The following is a 22,327-nucleotide window of genomic DNA, read 5'->3' as shown; positions in this document are numbered from 1 at the left end:
TCTATGGGATTTTGTTTCCTTTATGCCAACAGTTATCAATTTCATTAATGTACTGGGGATCCAGTACAGTCCAAGTAAGTTTCATTAAAAAGAACAGGATGAGAAATTGGGACCAAAATGATTTCAGGTTTATAAGTAAAATTCTTAAGTTTTACAAAAAACACAGAAAAAAGTCTGGAAGAAAACAGTCTGGATTCTACTTGCAGGTAAATTCCATGAAAAAGAGGCAATTTCTGTTTACTGCTTTACTCCTAGTGCCTAGAATAATGCCTGAACCACAGAACAGCGGGCCCAACCCTTTCTGGCACCAGGGACGGACCAGTGTCATGGAAGACCATTTTTCCACAGATCAGGGTACAGGGTGGGGTGGGGACATGGTTTCTGTATGATTCAAAAGTATTACACTGACTGTGCACTTTATTTCTATTACATCAGTTGCACCTTAGATCATCAGGTATTAGATCCCGGAGGCTGGAGACCCCTGACATTGAAGACACTCACAGCTCTTGAAATGAGGTAAAATATGCATAATGTCTCCGTTAACCTTAGCAAGGGATAAAAAATCTTCAAGTTACAACATGCACAGAACAGAAGATAAAGTTGTAAAATACTTTTTATTGTAAAAACAGAGTCAATAGAGGTTGCCAACATAAATGTTATCTCAGAACATTTCCCCTTGGTTCTTGAATTTGCTAGGTTTCTAGGTACCACCAACTCTCCATCAGCACATGTCAGGTTTTATGGTTCTTTTCAGATACGTTTATTGATTATGTGTAAATATTGCTTAGAAACAAAAGTCCATATGATATTAAAACAAACAAAATGCCTGCTGTGCCTTTCTTTCACATTTCCTACAGGGAGACCTATCTCAGGCACTTTCACAATTTAAAAGTTAAGTTAGTGCCTTAACCAAACCAAAGAATCCCCTGTCACAAATTATTAAATCAAACCTCTCATGACATTTGCCATACATCCAGATTTAAAGATTTTAAAACAAAAGAATTTAGAATTTAAAACAAACTTCAGGCTGATTTTTCGTATTTGAAAGATTATTTGCAGCATACAAATGGAGAGAGTAGTGCAAAATGCATCAAGTTTTATATGATAAATATACTTTCAACCTAATGGCTGCCTCAAAAGCAAAGAGTGAAAAATTACCCCTTCTCAAAAGCAATCTAGACGGACTCAATAAAGTTCACAATTTAGAAAGATCAACTGCTGCTCTACTCCCATAGATTGCAAAATGATTTCAGAAACATATTAAAACATACAATTGTTTTACAAAAATAGAAATATTGTTTGGGACTTTACAAAATTTTATAAAATATAACACTATATTTGTAAATTCGAGATAGTTTCACACTGAAATAGAAAATACTTCCACAGATATGAAGTCTATCAAACTTAACTGGTCTGTACTGACCATCCTCCTACATTATTTCTTCCAAATCTTTATCTGTGCTCTAGCATGAGATTTTTTTAAAGAGATTGTTTATATTTTGAGAAATTGTATAAGATTTTTCATTCTAGAAACAATGTTAAAGCAGATGAAGTTATACCTTAAAAATATGTCAGTGGATAAAATGCAATAACCATTTGTCCTTGGTAAATTTCAAACCAAACTCCTAAGAATGACAATTATAATTTGGTACCTATAAAAAGTAAAAATATAATCACAATAATGTTTTATGAAAAAATATTCATACAGAATGAAGGACCTCAAAATTTAGTTACCTGTAGCTGTCAAATGAGAAGTATTTCCTAATTACACCCATCTATAACATTCACTTTATTACCTCAGAAAGCACCAGTGTAGTTTTAAAACAAACTAGAAAGTGAGAAGGTAGGGGCTTATTTCATGCAACAGTGCTATTATGATAAGGCACCACCTGGTATATGAAAAAGTATTTCCAAAACATGTATTTCTGTTACTGATATCTTAACCTTTAGATAGGATGGTTAGAAAAAAGCTAATAACATAATTCACTAACCATATCTTACTCCTTTCTCCATCCTTTGCTTTTAGTTTTTCCATATAACAGAACATATAATAAACAACAATGCAGCACATGATATGTTAAATATCTCTTCCCAACCATCCAAGATAGTAGTCTAGGATTAAAACAAGAAACCAAACATTTGTCTGATACATTTGCAATAGTCTGTCCCTGTAGAAGAATAGGGAGCTGGGGGAGGTGAGGGGAGGTGGCGGGGGGAGGGGGATGATAACAGGACCTATTTTCTATAGAGTATACTGAGGCACATAGGTTGAAAGTTTCTCAGGCAAATTCATGGCAAGAGCAAAACTGAGAGAAAGCTCAGAATTTTACATTCCCCCAGAGCTGATTTCTCAGATAGTCACACCCAATTAAATATTTATATATGGCCTTAGTCACTGCTATCATCATCATCATCGTCATCATCAGATACATCATTTAAAGGAGGCTTCAACGACTGACTGTAAGAGTCCGATCTAGCAGGCTGGCACGTGGCCATGTCCCCAGTAGAAAGCAGGTCATAGCAGAAGTCACAAATCCGCACAGGCTTAGAGGACTGGCTGGGAAGAAGAAATCTCTTTTCAGAGCAGGGCCCACAGACAACAAAACCACATTTGCGGCAATGGTGACGACGATTAACAGGTGTGAATTTTGCTTTCTGACAACGCATACATACAGTTGCCTCAGAGTCAGGAACCCAGACGGCAGCATGTTCATTACTGGGTGTCTTCCCACTTTTGGAGAGTAAATCAGTGACACACTTATTTATATGATTCATCCATTCTGACTTCTCAGTGGCAGTGGCAGCATAAACTGCAAATGATTTCGTTGGTGTCTTGATCAGCCATCCATTCCTCAAGTCTCCCTCATCTTTGATGGAATCAATTGTGACATTTTCCAGGGGAATAATATGTTGTTTGTTATATTTTTTCTTCTGGATGACAATATTGCCATATACAAGAATATCATTAAATAAGAAAAACTGCCTTGCTTTGGGCTTTTTTCTGCACAACTTAGTCAATACGCCTTCGCCAATAAGAACACGTCCAGGTATAGTTAAGGGTTGGCCAGCTGCTCCAAAACAGTTTTCTACTATATTTATACGTCTAGTATTTGCTTCACTGTTTGCCAAGCGATCCACCATCTTTTGCTAATAGCCTTAAAAAAGAGAGAGAGAGGAATCAGCACATACAAATTATAAATGCATGTAAGTTTTTAAAAGTGACACCATCTAAATTTAATCTTACAAATCATTGCTTTTACCCCAAAGCAAAGTTCTCCAATTGTTTCTAAAATAATCACTAAGCACACCAAAAGAGGTAATCTCTCTCAATTTTCATAATCATCAAAAGCACTTATTAACCATCTCTATATAGTACCATACTAGTTAAGAGGATATTTATGAAAGAATAAACTTCTTACAGATGTAAAACAACAAATAATTAGAAAATTAATAAGTCATCAGTTCCATAAAATTTAATCTCAGAGGTATTCTGAACAAGAGGGTCAAATATTATATTAATATAAACTAAGAGAAATGACTAATTTTTCCAGTAAGCTCTTACCACTGAGCTGAAGCCTCAGTTCTCTCACCTGGATTACCAGAATGGTTTCCCAACACATCTCACTGCCTGAGGTCTTGCCCCTTAATCAATCTTCAGGCAATAATTTCACAAGTGCAAATCTGATCATGCCATTACTCAAAATTACTTCCCTTACCCTATAAAATGCAGATCTTTAGTATGGCATTTAAAGCCCTTCATTATCTGGTTCTTGGTTATCTTCCCAGACTCATCCTAAGTCACTCTTTACCTCAAATCCTATGTTCTAAGAAAACCCTATCAATGGCAGTCCACTTCAACCACCCATATCTTCTCTCACGCTGTTGCATCCTTTACCATTCACTACCCCCAGCTAACTCTTACTGTCCTTCCAAACTCAGGTTAGGTTTCATACCTACTCCAGGAAGCCTTCCTTAAACTCAGTTAGACTGAACACCTGCCTCTGTGCTCTTCATATTCCCTGTACCTTCTGGACTCACTCTTGTGGAAGGACTGAAATCTGTCTTCTCCACAGGCTGCAATGGAAACTAAAGGGCACAGATCATCCGATATCTACCTTTGAAACTCACATCACCTGTCACAGCAAAAGTGCTTAAAAATGTTGACAAGAACATCTTAGCAATATGCAAAACCCATATTAATTTAATTTTAAATGAGCATAGATTTAAGCTCTAGATCTAATTTTTCCCCCAATCTTGGGTCCTTATAAAAGACTTCTTGCCTTCCACAAGAATGGACTCTGCCCCCAAAAGTTATTCCCAAGAATTAATGACAATGCATGGCTCCAAATTGTGATGGCCTCTCTTTCTAATTAGGGCAAATCTGCCAGCCAATTAACACAAGTGCATCACATAAATAAAAAACAGTAAACATACAAAGAGGCTTGATTCCATTTATAATTAAGTCAGCAAATAAAACATTAGGATATATTTTCATTCAGCAGATTAACACAATTATTTAAATTTCTTAGGAAGCAGTTCTATTACGGATATAGGGACAGTTACCCTCATATACTACAGAAAACATGTGCACCTGTAGGTCCAGGCGCTTAAAAGAAAACTGACTTGAGGGCATAAAGATATGTACAAGGGTATTCAATGCAGCACTGTAACAGAAAAAAGGAAAAGCTCCAATGTTTTAAAAAAGGAACTGGTTGAACAATTAATATGCTAAATATCTGTTAAGAATATGACAGATCTAAATACAGTGATATGGGAAAATGTTCAAGACATTTAGGTGGGGAAAGCTGAACATAATGATCTCATTTTTGTTTCAAATATATACCAAATTTCATCAAATCTAAGATCCTATTGATTTTTAAGATAACAGTCTCATTTTATGTGCTATTGAGAATGAAAAATGCTGCCAATTAAATCACAGTAAACTCCTGATTATAAGAATCCCAATTTTAAAGACACAAAATATAGTAAAACCTGTTCATCTTTAGACTCAATGAAATATGATATAAGCGCATAATCATAGACACTAGTTAAGTATGTAAAATTAGAAAACTATATACTATAATATCCACAATGGTTATTTAGCTCTGGGAAGTATAATTATGGATAATTTTTCATAATTTACATTATAGTCAAACACTCAACAAGTGTTTGTTAGGCACGGCGTTAGGTACAGGAAAAAAAAAAATCTAAAGAACACAGGCAAGGTCCCCACTTTTCAAGGCTTACCTCCTAGTTGGGGAGGAGGTAAACAGGAAAAAAAAAAAACAAAAATCAAGAAAATTTGTGCAGTGGTTTTCACATTTATTATTTTCCTATTTTAACTGTCTCAAACTCCTGTGAAATAACTAGAGAAGTTTTTCTCTCCCAAAGAAGCATCTAGTAATATTAGCTGAAATGTGAGCTGAAGGCATGAAGAGAGAGATTCAGGCAAACAGTCTGGAATAACTACTCACTGGGAGCCCAAGCAAGAGCTAAGCACTTCACATGCGTTGCTATACTTCCTACCCAGAACAACTTTATAATAGAATATGCACTATTAGCTCCATTTTACAGATGAGCAAATGGACACAAAGGAGTTAAGTACCATGCTCATGGGTGTCACAGAACCGGGGCTCAAAGCTGATTCCCCCGTGCTGTAACTAATATATTACGGCACACTAATTATTCCTTAAGGCTCCACTGACTCTACAAGAACTAAAAAAGTTACTGCTAGCCTCTGGATCCTCACAGTAAACCCTAAACCTACTGAGGATAAAAGAATACTAATTTGAGAAAATAACCTGAAAGGATAGGTCATCATTATTTATTTGGCCAGTCTTCTGATTCTGCAATGTATGAAGCCTGAATCTCTGTTCATAAACCTCTTCCCCTGTTTAAAAATTATGCAATGAAAGTGCAGTTTAGGGCATTAACTGTTACTTGGCTAGAACAAATAGCTTTCAAAGTTTGACAGTGACACTGATATGAAATGTATTTCATATTGCAGTGTTACAAACATATATAATTCAACTATGTATGATGCATTCTGCTGCTGCTGCTAAGTCGCTTCAGTCGTGTCCGACTCTGTGCGACCCCATAGACGGCAGCCCACCAGGCTCTGCCCTCCCTGGGATTCTCCAGGCAAGAACACTGGAGTGGGTCGCCATTTCTTTCTCCAATGCATGAAAGTGAAAAGTGAAAGTGAAGTCGCTCAGTCGTGTGCAACTCTTTGCGACCCCATGGACTGCAGCCTACCAGGCTCCTTTGTCCATGGGATTTTCCAGGCAAGAGTACTGGAGTGGGGTGCCAATGCTTTCTTCGGATGTATTCTAGCATCTTCATTTATTTCAATGACAGCTGTAGCCCATTTGATTGACTTCCGTAATGGACCATAACCTATTAATATATTTGAAAAACAATGAGCACAAAGAACTTAAGACCTTTGGCCTCCCTTCCCTTATCCCTGTCAGTCCTGAAATATTTTCTGACAAGGGGAAGCACTGAGCTTGAAAACCCCGGAATATACAAATGCCACACACACACACACACACAGAGAAAAGAAGGTTGGCCGGGCACAACAGGGAGGGACTGAGAGGATGAGAGACTATCAAACGGGAAATCAAAATACCACCTTTAACTGGATAATTGCTAGATACCCCAAAGCAGGTTCTCAATAAACTGGATTTATAAGGCATTACCCTTTGGCCTAGGCTGAAAGAGGACCTCTACCTTCTCGCAGAGTTCAAATTCAAGTCTACCACCTGAGGTGCCCCAAACAGTAAGAACTCTCAAAGAGTTTTGTGAGGGTATCAGAATGCAAGAATACTGAGGCTAGCCAAAGAGCGAGCCCCTTGCATACCTGCAGGAAAAGAAGACAACTATTAATATAAAATGTGGCCCAACTGAATTTCTGTCTACTTTTCTTAGGCAGGAATACCAGTGAATACAGTAAGAGCTAGGAAGAATAAATCTTCTGGCAGAGAAGGCTTATTTAGGATAGATTCCAAGAAGAAAAATTACTGGGTCAAAAGGCACCAACGCTCAGAGCACAGGCTGCCTTTTACAGGGTTTCCATTCTGAAAGGCAATACCAACTTACCACGCAGCACAATGACTGTACCGACCCATCTTGTCTCACACTGAATATTTTCCTTTAAAAATTTCAGCAGCGTAGATTTTTTTAAATGCAGATTTTTTATTCATTTCTTTTACTTCTATTTATTATGTCTATCCATTCAAAAACTGTTTACTGAATACTTTCTAAATGCTGGATATTATCCTTTTCCTCTCAGAGCTCAGAGTCTAGTAGAGAATAAAGACAGTAAGTAAGTAAATGAACAGGTGATTCTAAAAGGTGAAGTGCAATGAAGGAAATCAGCAGTGTGCCAAGATATAGGGAAAAAACTCATTTATTCAATAATTCAAAGACTTCACTGAGGTGGTGCTACACAATGGGTCTTAAAGGATGAGGAGTCAGCTTTACAAAGGAACTAATACTATGAACAAAGGTCCTAAAACAGGAAAGAAGAGTACTTTCAATTTAACTGAATGTTTTATTTTATAGCTACCTAGTGAGGCCAGCCATTTTCTAATATGTTTACTAATCTGTATTCCTATGTTCATCTATTTAATTATTAATCTGTATATTATATAAAAAGGCTATTAACCCATTTACCTCAGTGATTTTCCTAGTATATTATTCTGCAATTTTGTTTATGGTGTTTGACACAGAGGGAGTTTTTCGTAAGTAGTTATACTTACATATATTTTCCTTTGTGATTTTCTTCCCATGACTGCTAAACTTTTCTTATCCAGATATCAGGTGTTCCTATTTAGTATTGTCTTATTAGATGAATTTTACATTTAATGCTTTTATACACCTGAAATTTATTCTGGCATAGGTGAAAAACCCTTTTTTCTTTTCAAATATTCACACTCTAAAGATGTTAACTGCTCTAGAATCATCAAATACTGTGTGACCTCAGGTTTCCATACTTATAAATGGAAATAATAATAGCTACGTCAGGAGAGGATTAAAGGAGATAATGTATAAATAATGTTCAAAGCAAGTAGTCAACATGTGGTAGCTATTATTTATTGGTATTAATAATCTAATCTACTGATTTATGATGTTCTCTCATATTAAACTTTTATGCAGTATTGTAACACTACTTCTGGGCTGTCTGGTCTAATCCTTTACTCTGTTTTTAATTCTTTTGTCAGTAACATGCACCTGGTAAAACCAGCCTAGAGTAGTTCCCATTATTTAACATTTTACATGTTTTAGCTAATCTCCTCTGTTTATTCGTCCAGATGACATCTTCTCAGAACAGTGGTTCCCAACTTAGCTACCTGAAACCACAGGGGAGCTCTAACCTTTAGAACACCAGAAAGAACAGTCATCTCAATGTACCATCTGGATCCAAAATATTCTTTTCATTTACTTTTATTACATTAAGTCATTTTACAACCAACTTACAGCAATACGAATAAAGGGATAGTAAAAAGTAACTTCAAGAACAATCTTTGTAACAATTTAAACATAGCAAATTTCTTATTCCATGTTTCTGTTATTGAATGCATACAGATGCAAAACAATCTGTATGTTTGCAAATGATAAAAGATGTATCCCTTATATCCAACTAACTGCTCGTAAGTTATTAAGCATGAATCTATAATATTTCCATTTGCTTTTAGGAACATTGTTTACTAATCAATTCTGAGTCTTGAGAAATCATCAAGAAAATCATCAGTTGAAGACTTGCAGGCTGAGATTTCACTAATAATGCTTTACCATCATCATTAAGTCTAAGTGTAGCCTTTTCTTTCCACTTCTGACTTGTCTAATCGCTCTGAAATGTATAGTTTTGCCCTTTTATCGTCATTATATGGAAAAGATAAAATTAAAAAAATCTATATTAGCAAATATGTTAAAAGAAAGCTTAAAATAAACAGAAAAGACTAAGAAGGGTATCTCCAAACTGCTCTTGTATCTTTTTGAAAAATGATGCAATCCTTTGGTTAATGCAATAATAAAACTGAAAAATGGTGCAATGGTGGTATTTTATCACTGTATCATCCTTCTAGGCAATTACTTCTATGTTCTTTTTTTTGGGGTGTGTGTGTGGGTGGGGGGGGGCTGTTAATAATTCCTAATAGTAAAATGCTTCAAGATATAGGAAAAATAAGATCACTAAAATCCTGTACTGTATCTTAGATTTATACATGTCTAATAAGCGCATATGGTAATCACAAGCTATGTTATTTAGTAAGTAAAATTTCCTTTTTGTTTTGAAAATCTCTAAGAAATAATAAAATATATAAATATCATTCATTACAAATATTTAGAACCGATTAAAACAGAAATTCAAAAACCAAAATTGAAACCAACAGACTGTGATGATGAATATAAAAGGTTAAGAAACATGGTTATCTAGATCTCTCCCCAATATGTTCTGATTTTATTAGTCTGAGGTATGTGGGGTATGGCCTACACTGCTGCTGCTGCTGCTGCTAAGTCGCTTCAGTCGTGTCCGACTCTGTGCGACCCCATAGACGGCAGCCCACCAGGCTCCCCCGTCCCTGGGATTCTCCAGGCAAGAACACTGGAGTGGGTTGCCATTTCCTTCTCCAATGCATGAAAATGAAAATGAAAAGTGAAAGTGAAGTCGCTCAGTCGTGCGACTCTTAGCGACCCCATGGACTGGAGCCTACCAAGCTCCTCCGTCCATGGGACTCTCCAGGCAAGAATACTGGAGTGGGGTGCCATTGCCTTCTCCGTGGCCTACACTGATATCCTTTAAAATTCCCCAGGTAATTCTACTGCGCAGCTCAGGTTTAGAACCATGTTAAATTACAATAAATAAATGAAAAAAAATAAACAGACCAAATCCACTGAAATTTTGATGAATTCATATTATAGTCATAAATTAACTTGGATTAAATTAACATCTTTATAATTTCAGATGTTCCTAACAGGTTGATACTATCTCTTCTCAAGGTTTTAACCGTTGGGTTAATGGGCCCAGTAACTCTGTAGGTTTTGTATCACAGGATTATTACGTTACTTACATAGATTCCCAGGTACTTCATACTTTGGTTGCTATTTTGAATCTCTTTTCCACATTATATTTTCTAATTCATTATATGAAAAGTACTAATATTTCTGTTAGTTTCTTCCCATATCCAGCCACTTCAGGGACCTCTACATTCTAGCCCACTCCGGTATCCTGGCCTGGAGAATCCAATGGACAGAGGAGCCTGGCGGGCTGCAGTCCCCGGGCCGCAGAGGAGGACACGCCTGAGCGCGGCACAGCACACATTCTAACAGTTCTCCACATGACTTCCCTTGTCTTCTTTTTCAGCAAATGGTGTCTGGCAGCCTTAATTCATAGTTTAAAACAGCAAAAGCATACCGAAAATAAAACAAAGAAATCCTCTTAACCTTTAAGGAGTCAGCTTTATAAACCAATTGTAAAAAATTAAACCATCCAAAGTTTGAAAAAAAGTTTTCCTGTAGACAAGAACTGTATTTGAATTGTCCAAGTTCCACTCTAGTCTTTTGCTAGCCTTGTTTCTAAAGTTAATATGTTCTTCAATGGAGTGTCTACCATCTGTTAAAAATGTAATACTAGATGAGGCGGCAAAACTCTCTTAAAAAGAAGAATACTAGTTACAATTGAGAAGCAGTCCAACTGTCACAGAATACTATGGCCCAGTTCTTCTTACTGAAAACCAATACTTCGTTATCTCATCCTTGCAGGTGACTTTAAAACAAAAAATCATCTAATTTCTTACTTGAATCCAAGACATCTGATATCAGTGAGAATGAGTATTCATTCAACTGTGCACTGTACCAGAAAAAACAATAAACTATGAACCAAAAGACCTGGATTCTCATCTCAGCTCAGGCACTAAGTAAGAGATTTCATACAAACTACCTAACCGCTCTACACCCACCCACAGCAGCCACCACCTTGGATAAAATAATCTGCAAAGCCCTTTCTGTCTTTAAAATAATGAACTCTGATAATAAATAAGTCATACTTCTTGTTTACTACAAGACTTTGTTGTTTTTGTTTTTTTGTTTTTAGTCACTAAGTCGTGCCCAACTCTTCTGCGACCCTATGAACTGTTGCCCACCAGGCTCTCTGTCCATGGGATTTCCCAGGCAAGAATACTGGAGTGGGTCGCCATTTCCTTCTCCAGGAGATCTTCCCAACCCAGGGACTGAACCCGCAACTCCTGCATTGGCAGGCAGATTCTTTACCACTGAGCCACCAGGGAAGCTCACTACAAGCCTTACTTGCCTACAAATTAATTTTCAATCAAATTTTTGACTGTGTCTTAACATCAATCAACATTTTAAAATCTGTGTTACTGCTGAATTCAGACTACAGCAAATGTAGAAGGAAAAGAAGACACAAACAGGAAAGCAGGGAGGAAAAAGATATTTTTAAAAAGCAGCAACTATCAGAGGTACATCCTCCTTGGGCAAATGTGTAAGTGTTACAGCAGACTATCCCTCTCCTAATACACCTAAGTCTAATGAACAATAATTCTACACACCTAAACAGAGGACAAAAGGTTTTACTTTCGAAAGTTATATCAATTCTTACCTAGTTATATCAATTCTTACCTGTATCAATTTACCTATATATAAATTCTTACCTAGAATTTCCTGATTATTATTATCAGGAAATTCTAGGTAAGATGATCAATAAAAAACTAGGATAATAAAGCAAGAAACAGTTGAACATGTGGCAAATTAAATTTGGGATTTTAATAAAATGTATTTATTCTATCAATAAGAAAAGACAAAGTTTTTCCCTCCCCTTTCCACTAGGACGCCATTTTTTTTTAATGCATGGTTTTCCATTATACTTTGCTACCTTCAGAAATATTTATTCCATTCATTTGACTTTACTATGCACTTGGGAAAAGCCACTGAAGACACAATAAAGCTAAAATATATGGTAATAAGTATTAAATATGCTCAAAATAATTATTCAAACACTAACAGGAAGTGAAAAGTAAAGCTATGACTAATTCAGCATCTCAGTAAAGGCAGTTTCAAATAGGTTAGGCATGATAGAAAAACTCACCATGGTATATAAAGAACAACTAAGCCACAGTTGAAGATTTTCTAAAATTAATTTAGAAAACCAGAAGGGTCACATTATGAATTTTAAAAAACGGTCTTTAGAGAGGGGAAGAATATGACCTCAAGCTGAAACAAGTCTTCTAGTCTTTAACTTGCATTTAAACCACATCACACAAGACAACATTAATATTCTTTAACTACAGCTATGACCAGGTAACTCTCTATTCAACAACCAAAGGTTCCCTGGCCAACTAAATCAAATCCAAAATCCTTAATCTAGTATGTAAAGCCCTTCAGTTAAGCCCCAGCCTGCCTATCTATTCAGTTTTGCCTTTCTGTATGTTCTCTTACAATCAAATCAGACTACCAGTTATTCCCAGGATATGCTCTGGGCTTCCTCCCCTCCACCTGCTACTCTGAAATCTTATCAGTCAGTTCAGTACCTCACTGCCACGTGGTGTTTCACCTGTACCATTTTATGGCACTTACAATTCTACTAAATTTTATAAAAATGTCTATGTCTGCTTATTATCAACAGACTTGGAGGTTCCTGAAAAAAAAGAACATCATTTCCTACAACTTTGTATGCCCAACAGTGCCTACAAAATTGCTTGCATATACATACCAGCAATGTGCACTGAGCAGTTAAAAGTGGCAGCAACTTCTCAATCTTGGGTTTTATAAAAATCAAAGACATCACTTTTGACATTCATAGTACTAATTTTCACACAAAACAGGAACCACACCCCACACATCAAATGCTTCACTAGGCCCACAGATTTTAAATTTACAGCAAATGTTCTGGTCTATTTAACTGTAGTATCTAATTATGAATTCTAAGTGTTGAGCATAGCAGATCCTGTTTTTAAAGTCTTAATCTTATGATAATATGTAAAAATGATTTCTTCTCTTGCCAAAAAGCACAGCTGTTTAGTTAGCAAATAAAAAATGATGATGTATGCGTATTTTCATCAACAAATTTCAGATTAAAAAACTGCATCATTTCAGAAAGTATTTGTACAGGGGCAGCTGTACAGTGCTGACAGCTGTTAAATCATTGTACAATATTTGAAAAATAAAGCCGGTACCCATCATAGCCCTAAGAGTAGTTACAATCTCATTACATTCAAGACTTTATGCTTTGTGTTAAAGGGAAAAAAAGAATGAACCAGACACTGGGAATTAAGACGTGTTTCCAAAAAGTTTTAACGAAAAACACAGTGAAATAAATACTATAATTAAAAAAAGTGGTAAGGAAGAATGTAGCAGGTGAACACTTGAAACAGGTTGTGAAAAAAAAAGTTGAACTTCAAAAGACAAAAAAATGATACGGCATAAAGCCCTACAAGTAAAAATGTGTTGTAAAAAAGTTACATGTACTCCACTCCCTTGCTTTTAAAATCAGAACTGTAAGGACTCCTAATTTTTAAAATAAAGTGTTTCCACCTCTCCCCCAGAAAAAAAAAAGTTACATATACAGCTGCAGAAGAGGCAGTATAAGAATTATTTAGCAGAAGAAGCTATTTAGTGGAAAAATGGAGAAAAACAGGGGAGAGATCTTGTTGATTCCTGAGGGTTCTTTTCAAAGCCTTAGGAATGAGTGGCCTGATTTGATCTGGATTCTTTTAAGATAACTGTGGAAACAATGAAAGATTTCACAAGGGTGAGACTGAAAGCAGGACCCAGCTGAAAAATTACTACAAAAGGGGAAAGTTGAGGCAAGTCTGAAGTTTGCAACAGGAAAAGAAAAAACTGGTAAGGTTCAGGACTGCCATAACTAATTAGATGTGGAAGAGCAAAACTGAAATTAAATCCCTGGGTTCTTAGTGTAAGCAATATGGAAGCTAGAAAAATCAGCAATTTTCAGTTAATTTCAAGTAAAAAAAAAATTTACTGATCACTTTGTACAAAGGTTGAAGTACTCAAAACTCACACTTTTTGTGAAGCAAAGTAGTCACCAAGCTTATATACAGATATATGTAATTCATGTGTTATACATTAGGATATGTTTCCAAAAGAAAGAGGATGATGGGAGAAACTGATAAGGAAGGAAACAAAACAAGAAAGTGTTTGGTACGCATATAATGTGCTATGAACAGAGGAATATGATTACCTCAAATCTGTGCACTCAAAGTCTAAAGGAGCAGAGGAAAAACAAACCAAAAGATAAATTTTTTTTTATTAGAAATATAAAAAGAGTGATGAAACCTCAGGCCAAAGATTATGGTTGGGAGTAACTTTGATCAGAGGGAATATTTAGAAACAACTCTTAAATGACTAGAAATTCAAGCTAGGCCTTAGAGCAAAAGTCAAACTATTTATGGGAGAGAAAGAGATAAAGATGATGATGGTGTTCAAATACAATAAGGAAATAACTGAGCCCAGGCTGGAGGAAGCAGGGTCTGGGGAATGTATAGCGGTAAAGCAGAAATCTGACTTTACTATATAGGCAATGGGAAGACTAAGGTTTTTAACTAGGAAAATATTAATAAGTACACACAGGCAGAACACATGACAAGACTACCAAAGATGCAATAATGAAGGCAAAAAAAAAAAAAAAAGCAAGGGTATATTACAATATTCTCTAAACGAAAGGTACCAAGTCTAAGCCACAAATTTGACACCAGAAATAAAAAAGGGAAGATGGAAGTGAGAGAGATTGCTTCCTCTATTACTAAGGTAAGGCAGAAAGGATTTAGCTACCAAGTGAATGTGTTTGAAACTGAATGTAAGATAACTTCAAAGGTTTAAGCATTGGGCAGATCAGATGCTAGCTCTGTTCCAGGAGGGAGAAGAAATCATTCTGGGACATACTTATCTTGAAGTACCTTCAGGGTATCCATCAGACAAACATCTATCAGACAATAGAAACACCAAGAAAAGCAGGAAGCTCCAGGACATAAAGGGATTTAGGAGTCATCTGTGAAGAGATGACTGTTGCTGCTGTGAATGAGAGGAGAGAACAGGGGACTAACCTTTGGGGAATGCCTAGTTTAAAAAGGAGGAGAAGAAGCAAGAGAAGAAAGAAGGAGACAAGAGAGCACAAAGCACCTTTTCAACACGCTCTCACATGTCCTCCAAGTCTCAGAGACTAAATAAACTCGTTGTGCCGGAAGGCCACAGTAGGCACTGAAACGCGGTGGGAAGAAATCAAGAACTAAAGGTAAGATATAGTAATATTTCAGAAAGCAGAGTTCTTTGACCCTGCAATTTTTAACCACAGTTTATCCTGAAAAATAAAACTCTTGGGGGTGGTAGTAGGGGGCTGTAAAACACAAGTCTTCCCAGTGGCATCAACTCTAATAGCGATAAACAGAACCTAAATTTCTAGCCCTAGAAAGGAATGGCTAAATATAACATTTCAAAAGCCAAATATCAGGACTTCCCTGGCGGTCCAGTGGCTAAGAATCCAAACTAAGATACCGCATGGAGCAATAAAGCCTGGCCACTGTAACTATGGAGCCTGCGCCACCACAACGAAGTTCCCTGCATGCCGCAACTGAGACTTGATGCAGCCAATTTTTTTTAAAAAGCCAAATATCAGAAAACATTTTACTACATAAACATTTTAAACTTCAACACTGGGGGAGGCAAGAATTAAAGTTAAAGAAAAACTGTTGCACAATGTGGCAAAGGATCATTTTTAATATATAAAGGGCTCCCATAAATCAATGAGATAAAAGGAAAATATTCCCCCCCAAAATGGGTAAGATACAAATGGCAATTTCCAAAGGAACAAATGAAGTGAAAAGTGAAAGTCACTCAGTCGTGTCCAACTCTTTGGGACCCCATGGACTATAGAGAGCACGGAATTCTCCAGGCCAGAATACTGGAGTGGGTAGTCTTTCCCTTCTCCAGGGGATCTTCCCAACTTAGGGACTGAACCCAGGTCTCCCGCATTGCAGGCAGATTCTTTACCAAATGAGCTATCAGGGAACAAATGAAAACAACCAGTAAATGGAAAAAACATTGGCTCTCAGTGCTAATCAATGAATTAAAAATTTAAATGATGTATTACTCACCTAAGATGTGGAGAAAATGAACATGCATAGTCTTCAGAGTGTACTGGAAAAGCTTTTCAAAATGCCATTTTTGGCAATGTAAGCACTTTAAAAAGTTTCACAATTCTACTTCCAAGAAAAATGCAAAAAATAATTAGACCAGTGTACAAAGCTGTTCACATGAAGATATTCACTGTAGCTTTGTCTATAATGCTGAAAAGTCAGAAACAACCTAAACATTCAACAAAAAAAATTATGGCAAATCCATACAACAGATTTTTAGATAGCTCTTCAGAGAATACAGATTAATATTTAATGTGGAAAATTGTTAAATATGGCAGTTTATGAAATAAAAGCTTCTAAACAGCACATACAATATAACTCTTTTTCTTTAAAGTCTGGAAAGACACCCACCAAAAATTCAGTACTACTGGTTATCTCTAAGTATTGATACTAGGGTGAAATATTTTGATACTGCCTAATTATTTTATATTGAACATATTCTCATAAACAAAGAAATGGGTTTTAAATTAACAAAATACAAAGAATATTTAGAAAAATGAACACAAAATTATGGGTATAATTAGGGGCTTCCCAGGTGGCTCAGTAGGTAAAGAATCCACCTGCCAATGCAGAAGAAGAATACAAGAAGTTTTTTTTCTTCAATTACTGTTTAAACGAAACAAAGTATAAAGAATTAAATGTAAATGTAAAGAAAAAAAGATGAAAGAGTTGATGCAAAGAAGAAAACAGAAAATTCACATCATAAAATCCACAGAAGGAAGCAAGGTCATCTGTTAAGAGTCAAGTGTTTCAAAACTGGGTTTAGCAACCTGAGTTAGGAGTGAAAAGGCAATAAAGAAAATGAATCAACTTTGGGATGAAAAAAGATTAGAAATGAACTAACACACAGTCAGCTGGAACACAAATATTTAAGTCATGATAGATGTGCTTTTTTCAGGGGTGCTAGGCAGGGACAATGGAGAAGGAAATGGCAACCCACTTCAGTGTTCTCGCCTGGAGAATCCCAGGGACAGGGAAGCCTGGTGGGCTGCCGTCTCTGGGGTCGCACAGAGTCAGACACGACTGAAGCGACTTAGCAGCAGCAGCAGCAGGCAGGGACAAAAGAAAAAGTAAAAGGTGATATTTACAAGTTGAGAACTGACCAGTAATATAAGGTCGAGGAGAGGAGGACTGTGTGGGACTAGTGGGTTCATAGTATATGAACTACACAATTCAAGATTGGGAAAAAGGAAGAAAACTAACAGCCTAGGAAGGATTGCAGGTGACCATGAGGACAAAAAGTTGGTTCACTGGTTAGGATGGAAAAATACAAAGACAGGCCCTGGAATGCCAATCTCTGGCCACAGTTTGAGACCTGAGGTCTAAATGATGACAAGGTTAAAGAACACAGTCACTCATGTAGGTCATTAATGTAAAATGGAGATGAAGGTCACTGGACTTTTCTAGTGAAGTGTAGCTCTGAATGTATTTCTGGCCTGAAATAAAGGTAACTATTACTTTAATCTCTGTGCACTTCACTTTCTTCCAAATTCATTCTTTCTAACCTGACAGAAATTTGGCTGGTACTTAACCTCTCTCTGCACTTTATTCAACCACAAAATGAACAGAATAAGGACATAAGAGACTGAATTAAATGAATGGTTCTTAACCCTGACTGCATATTAAAACAAAGAAAAAAAAAAAAAAAAAACTGGCAAAGCTACCTATACTTTGATTCCAAAGCCAGTAACTGTAATTAATTTGTTGAAGGGTGGGGTTCAGGCATCAAGTATTTTTAAGAAGCTACTCGGGGAATGCTAATGTGCAGCCAAAGTTGAGAACTGAACTAGGTATTTCTACAGGTTCCTTCCCTTTTAAAACTTTATAACTCACTGCCACTGTGCTCATTTGCTGATTAACCTACTGAACATCCTGCACCAAGCACTTCCACAAACATCTTAGTAAACACTGGAAGGCAAAGTTTCTGTGTCCATTTTACAAACAAGTTCAATGAAGGTTAAAGAAATGAAGTGACCTGTTCAAGATTCAAGAGTCACAAGCTAGAATGGAGCCTTGCTTTCTCTAGCACTCACAGCAACTACTTGAATGCCTTCTGTTCTCTTCCCAGGACCCCCCCTCCTCCCACCCCTAAGCGAAGCACAAACTTTGTGATTTACGGGTTGACTGGAGAGAAAATTATGGAAACAAGGAATTAACCCCAAATTTTACAGTAATTTTATTACAGAATTACAGAACACCACCTAAGGAGGGTTTGCAATTTAAAACAGCACTGTGACAGTGTATCCACGGAGCACATTTTATTCACTTAAGCCAACATACACCTTGCTATTAAGCACACAGCTGGTGTACAAAGCTGGTTCCAAAAATAAATTCATAAACAGAAAAGCAATGTTTATGTTTTCCAATAAGCAAGATGTTCTAAAACAAAATTCTAAGACAATTCTAAAAAAACAATAAGTGACAAGAGAAATGAGGGTGTTCTATCAAATAACTTAAATGTATAAACATGATCTTCAAAATTTTAAGGCATTAACTATTTCTACCCAGTGCAAACACTAAATACAGTTGCACTTTAAAAGTATGATTACTATCTTTTTGCTGATCCACTGTTGCTACTTCTTTGATTATACTTCAGTACATTATCTACTTGGAAATTTCATAAACATTCAAGTTCTGTACCCCCAGTCCAAAATTAGTTGAGTTACTAAGATAAAATCTCAAAAAAAAAAGGGGGGGGGCAATTAGAAAAGATCTAACTACTTTCACTCTTGGAAAGTGCAACTTAACAAGAAATTCATGAAGTATATTTACAAAAAGTGTATGTGTATTCATCCATTCAAACCTTTTCTGAGCATCATGTTCTCAGTACCCTGAGGATGAAGAGGCAAGTCAAAGCTCATGTAACCCTTGCTGTTAAGGAAGTGCCATGGCAGAAAAAATGTAATATTTACTGGGATGCATCTGAATAGATAAGTGACTTATTCTTGGGGAGAAGAGGGGGTGGGATAAGGAGAACTGTGCAAAAAAGTTTTAAAGAGCATAGGCTGAGTATTTTTAAGAGGAAAAATTTCAATACATAAAACCTTGGAAATGAGGGAAATTCCTAGGAAATACACACACACTAAGGAACTAAATTAAAATCAGAAAGAGCAGCTAGGACAGAGAACACAAAATGGACAGAAACTGCTCCAAGGGAATGAGTTAAGTATCCTGCAAAGTTACGCTGTAAGAAAACTGAGAAGGCTTCAGTTATAAGACCTCAGTTAAATACCAAGTTGTCCGCTAGATCTGTGACATTAGTTAAATCACCTCAATTCCAGGTACCTTTTCAGCCAGAAAAACACATATGTATAATGGCAATCACCTGACAATGAAAAAACAAAACAAAAACTAGGAATATTAACATCAAACCTGAGCAGAAGTTCTATTTTAACCTACAGATTAAGAAGAGAAATTCTCCAAGACATGTCGAAGGATTTATCTTATTTGTGATTAAGAATGCTCTCAACACAATCAACAAAAATCTGGAAGCCCAGATGCCTTTATTAAAACTAGTAATTGACATTCATTTACTGGGCTGATTCAAGCTGAATCTTTTCTGATGCCTTGGTCAGTGCACCAGTTTTATTTTTTGAGGCGATTACATGTGCTTTCCAAATAAGTAACTTAATACCATTCACCTCCAATGCTGTGACGACCCGAAGAGATTAAAAACAGAAGCCTTCCTTAATACTGAATTAACCTGAAGATCCCACGAGCTACCAGAGTACAGAAAAATGTAAATACTCAGAACACGGTAGGCATGCACCTTTATAGAACCAAACGGAGGGGGAAAACTTCACAATGTCAAGATCACTTCACCTTACTCTTAAGGGAACAACACACGCCTTTCTTTCAGTGAACGGTCCTGGCTTTCTTTGCTGAATTTCTTCAGTAACGCACTAAAAAAACAACCAACCTTGAGTCTATGAATTACAGAGAAGGGCTTGGTTAGCTGTAACCTTCATACTACTCGTTCTTTTCACCGCACACGCAAGTTACTATTACAACGTAGTAAGAGCGCACGGGGTATTCAAGCCGCATGAACAGCAAGCTGTCGGCCTCCCAACAAAAATTTTAAAGAAAAACTTTGGCATACGACTTTAAAAGACTCCAAATAAGAAAGGCGTCGGAGCCAGCACTTCTATCAGGGCAAATTATGCGGTGCCATTTTTTTTTTTTTTTTTGGCCTCAAATCACATAAAAAGACGCTGTTTAAGTTCTCAAATTCCGTAAAAAGACGCTGTTCAAGTTGCAAGGTCCCTGACGCCCAGACCCTGCAAACTTTCTGGACAGAAAGACGCTGGCACCCCAAGACGCCAGTGGCCACGACGGACACCCGTCTTCACGCCCTCACAACTTCTCGCCGGACCTCGGGGTCCCCCTCCCCGCGGGCCGGACGAGCACCGGCGCGGCCCTCCCTGCGGCCCGCGAGCCCTCCGGCGGGCGGCCGCGGCCCCCTTAGGGCGCGGGGAGCCGCCCGGGAGCGCCCCGTTTCTCACAGACCCCAACATGGCGTCGGCCGCCGCCGCCGCCGCCGCCCGAGACACCTCCCCGCGCCGCCGACGGTCCAGGGACCGCGGGGGGGAAGCGCCCGGAAAGTTTCGCTTCTCTTCTCCCGGCCCTCCGGGGGGCCGCCCGACGACCAAGCCCAGGCTTCACCTACCCAGCCGGGCGCGGACGGCCGCAGAGGCGAAGGTCCGACTTCTCCTCGTCCCGGGCGCCGCGCGCGGACTCTCCTTGCCTCCCGCCCCAGCTTCGCAGGGTGTGCAGCCAGCGGCCCTGCGCAGCCGGCGCGCTCCGGACGCGGCGGGCGGGCGGGCGTCGCAGACGCTCGCAGGTGACCCTCCCGCCCCTCCAGTCGAAGCCCACAACGGCCGGCGGGGCTGGCCTCTCCCCTGCGCGCGCGCGCACAAGCGCGCCGCCACCCACACGCCGGGCGCGGGCGCGGGCACGATCACACCCCCAGCGCTCGCTCCCCGCCCTTTCTGGCCTGCTCCTCCGCCCCGCCCTGGCAGTCCCGCGCGCCGGGGCCGAGGGGGCGGAGCCAGCGCGGAGGCCACACCCGCCTGGGCGGCTGGGGCTCGGGATTGGCTCCTCTGCTCGGAGTCGAGGGCGCGCGCCCTGACGCGGATTGGCTGCACGTGCGACGTCTTTTACCTGGGCTGCCGGGCGCAGGCGAGCCCTCGGAAAAGACGGTTCACCTCCTCGCGAAGTGCTTAACGACGCTATAAAAATGGAAGGAGGGCTGGGCCCCTTTTCTGTCACCCTGAGCGGGCCTCTGCGGGGAATTCAGGAACTTTCCGCAACCGGGAAATGAAAGCTTTGGATTTAGCTGCCCAAGGCGTCCGGCTAGATATCTGTTTGCTACATCCCCCTAGCGCGCCCGTTCCTGCCCCCTCACGTGTTCCACTTGCTTGCCCTAAAAATCCTACCGCTGGAAACACAGGAAACGACGGCGGCAAAACATACCCCACATACTCCGCACAGCCTTTTAAATGATGCCTTTATTCCCTGACTTAGAATTCTGGTCTTTCCCAAAATTTTCTGTGATACCACAAACGTACTTCACACACCTGGAAACAGTGATGATGGTATATAAGGTTGAACGTGCCCTTCATTTATACCACAGCTAAGTGTGCTGGTGGGTCCGTGGAGACGTAAAATATGCCTAAGATAGACAAGGACTGCGGGCCTGGTGAGGGGGGGAAGACTGCATATTCACTTCAAACAAAAAGTGAATAGGCAGAAATTAGATTTGAGTAAAGTTTACCTCTTCTGTTGATCTATTATATCAAGATTTTGAAAAAATACCTCTCTTTTTCTTTTATATTTTTGTTTTCTTCATTTATGTTTTTTCTTTTCTTTGAAATAGTAACTTTTTTTTTTTTTAGCCTTTGTAGCCACCAGAACCCAGGCCACATAAAAGAGCACCCACCTAGGGAACATAAAGCAGGTCTTGGTTCCAACCAACTTTCTTTTGGTCTGGGATTTGTCCTCTCCAGATCTTCCACCTCCCATCCTCTTCTGTTTGAATATATCAGAAACCAAAAAAAAAAACTAAACTAAAGCAAATGGCAATGGTGAATTTTTTAAATAGGAAAACAAGAAATCACCATCACAGAAACCTTTACAAGTGTTAGATGTAGTTATCTGTAGAC

The 22,327-nt window shown here is 38.5% G+C and overlaps 1 protein-coding gene across 2 annotated transcripts; it reads right to left on the bottom strand.

Moving 5' to 3' along the window:
- Positions 1 to 595: 595 nt before the first annotated feature.
- PLEKHF2 (pleckstrin homology and FYVE domain containing 2) lies at positions 596 to 21,096 on the bottom strand. Of its 2 annotated transcripts, XM_070383000.1 has the most exons (3): positions 20,833 to 21,096; positions 19,936 to 20,068; positions 596 to 3,155 (listed from the first exon to the last, which is right to left on the bottom strand). In XM_070383000.1, the coding sequence occupies exon 3, from the start codon at positions 3,139 to 3,141 to the stop codon at positions 2,389 to 2,391; it is 753 nt and encodes a 250-aa protein (XP_070239101.1). In that variant the 5' UTR covers positions 3,142 to 3,155; positions 19,936 to 20,068; positions 20,833 to 21,096; the 3' UTR covers positions 596 to 2,388. The 2 variants fall into 2 exon arrangements, with proteins under 2 accessions (XP_070239101.1, XP_070239100.1); XM_070382999.1 differs by lacking the exon at positions 19,936 to 20,068 and having other exon boundaries at positions 20,833 to 21,094.
- Between the last annotated feature and the right edge of the window lie 1,231 nt (positions 21,097 to 22,327).

The sequence above is a fragment of the Bos mutus genome, chromosome 14, assembly GCF_027580195.1.
Source record: "Bos mutus isolate GX-2022 chromosome 14, NWIPB_WYAK_1.1, whole genome shotgun sequence".
NCBI lineage: Eukaryota > Metazoa > Chordata > Mammalia > Artiodactyla > Bovidae > Bos > Bos mutus.
Note: the sequence above shows the minus strand (reverse complement) of the source record. Positions and strands in the feature narration are given on the sequence as shown.

Bases quoted from the DNA above. Each gene is read 5' to 3' on its own strand.
- PLEKHF2 (XM_070383000.1), bottom strand. From the start codon at position 3,141: ATGGTGGATCGCTTGGCAAACAGTGAAGCAAATACTAGACGTATAAAT.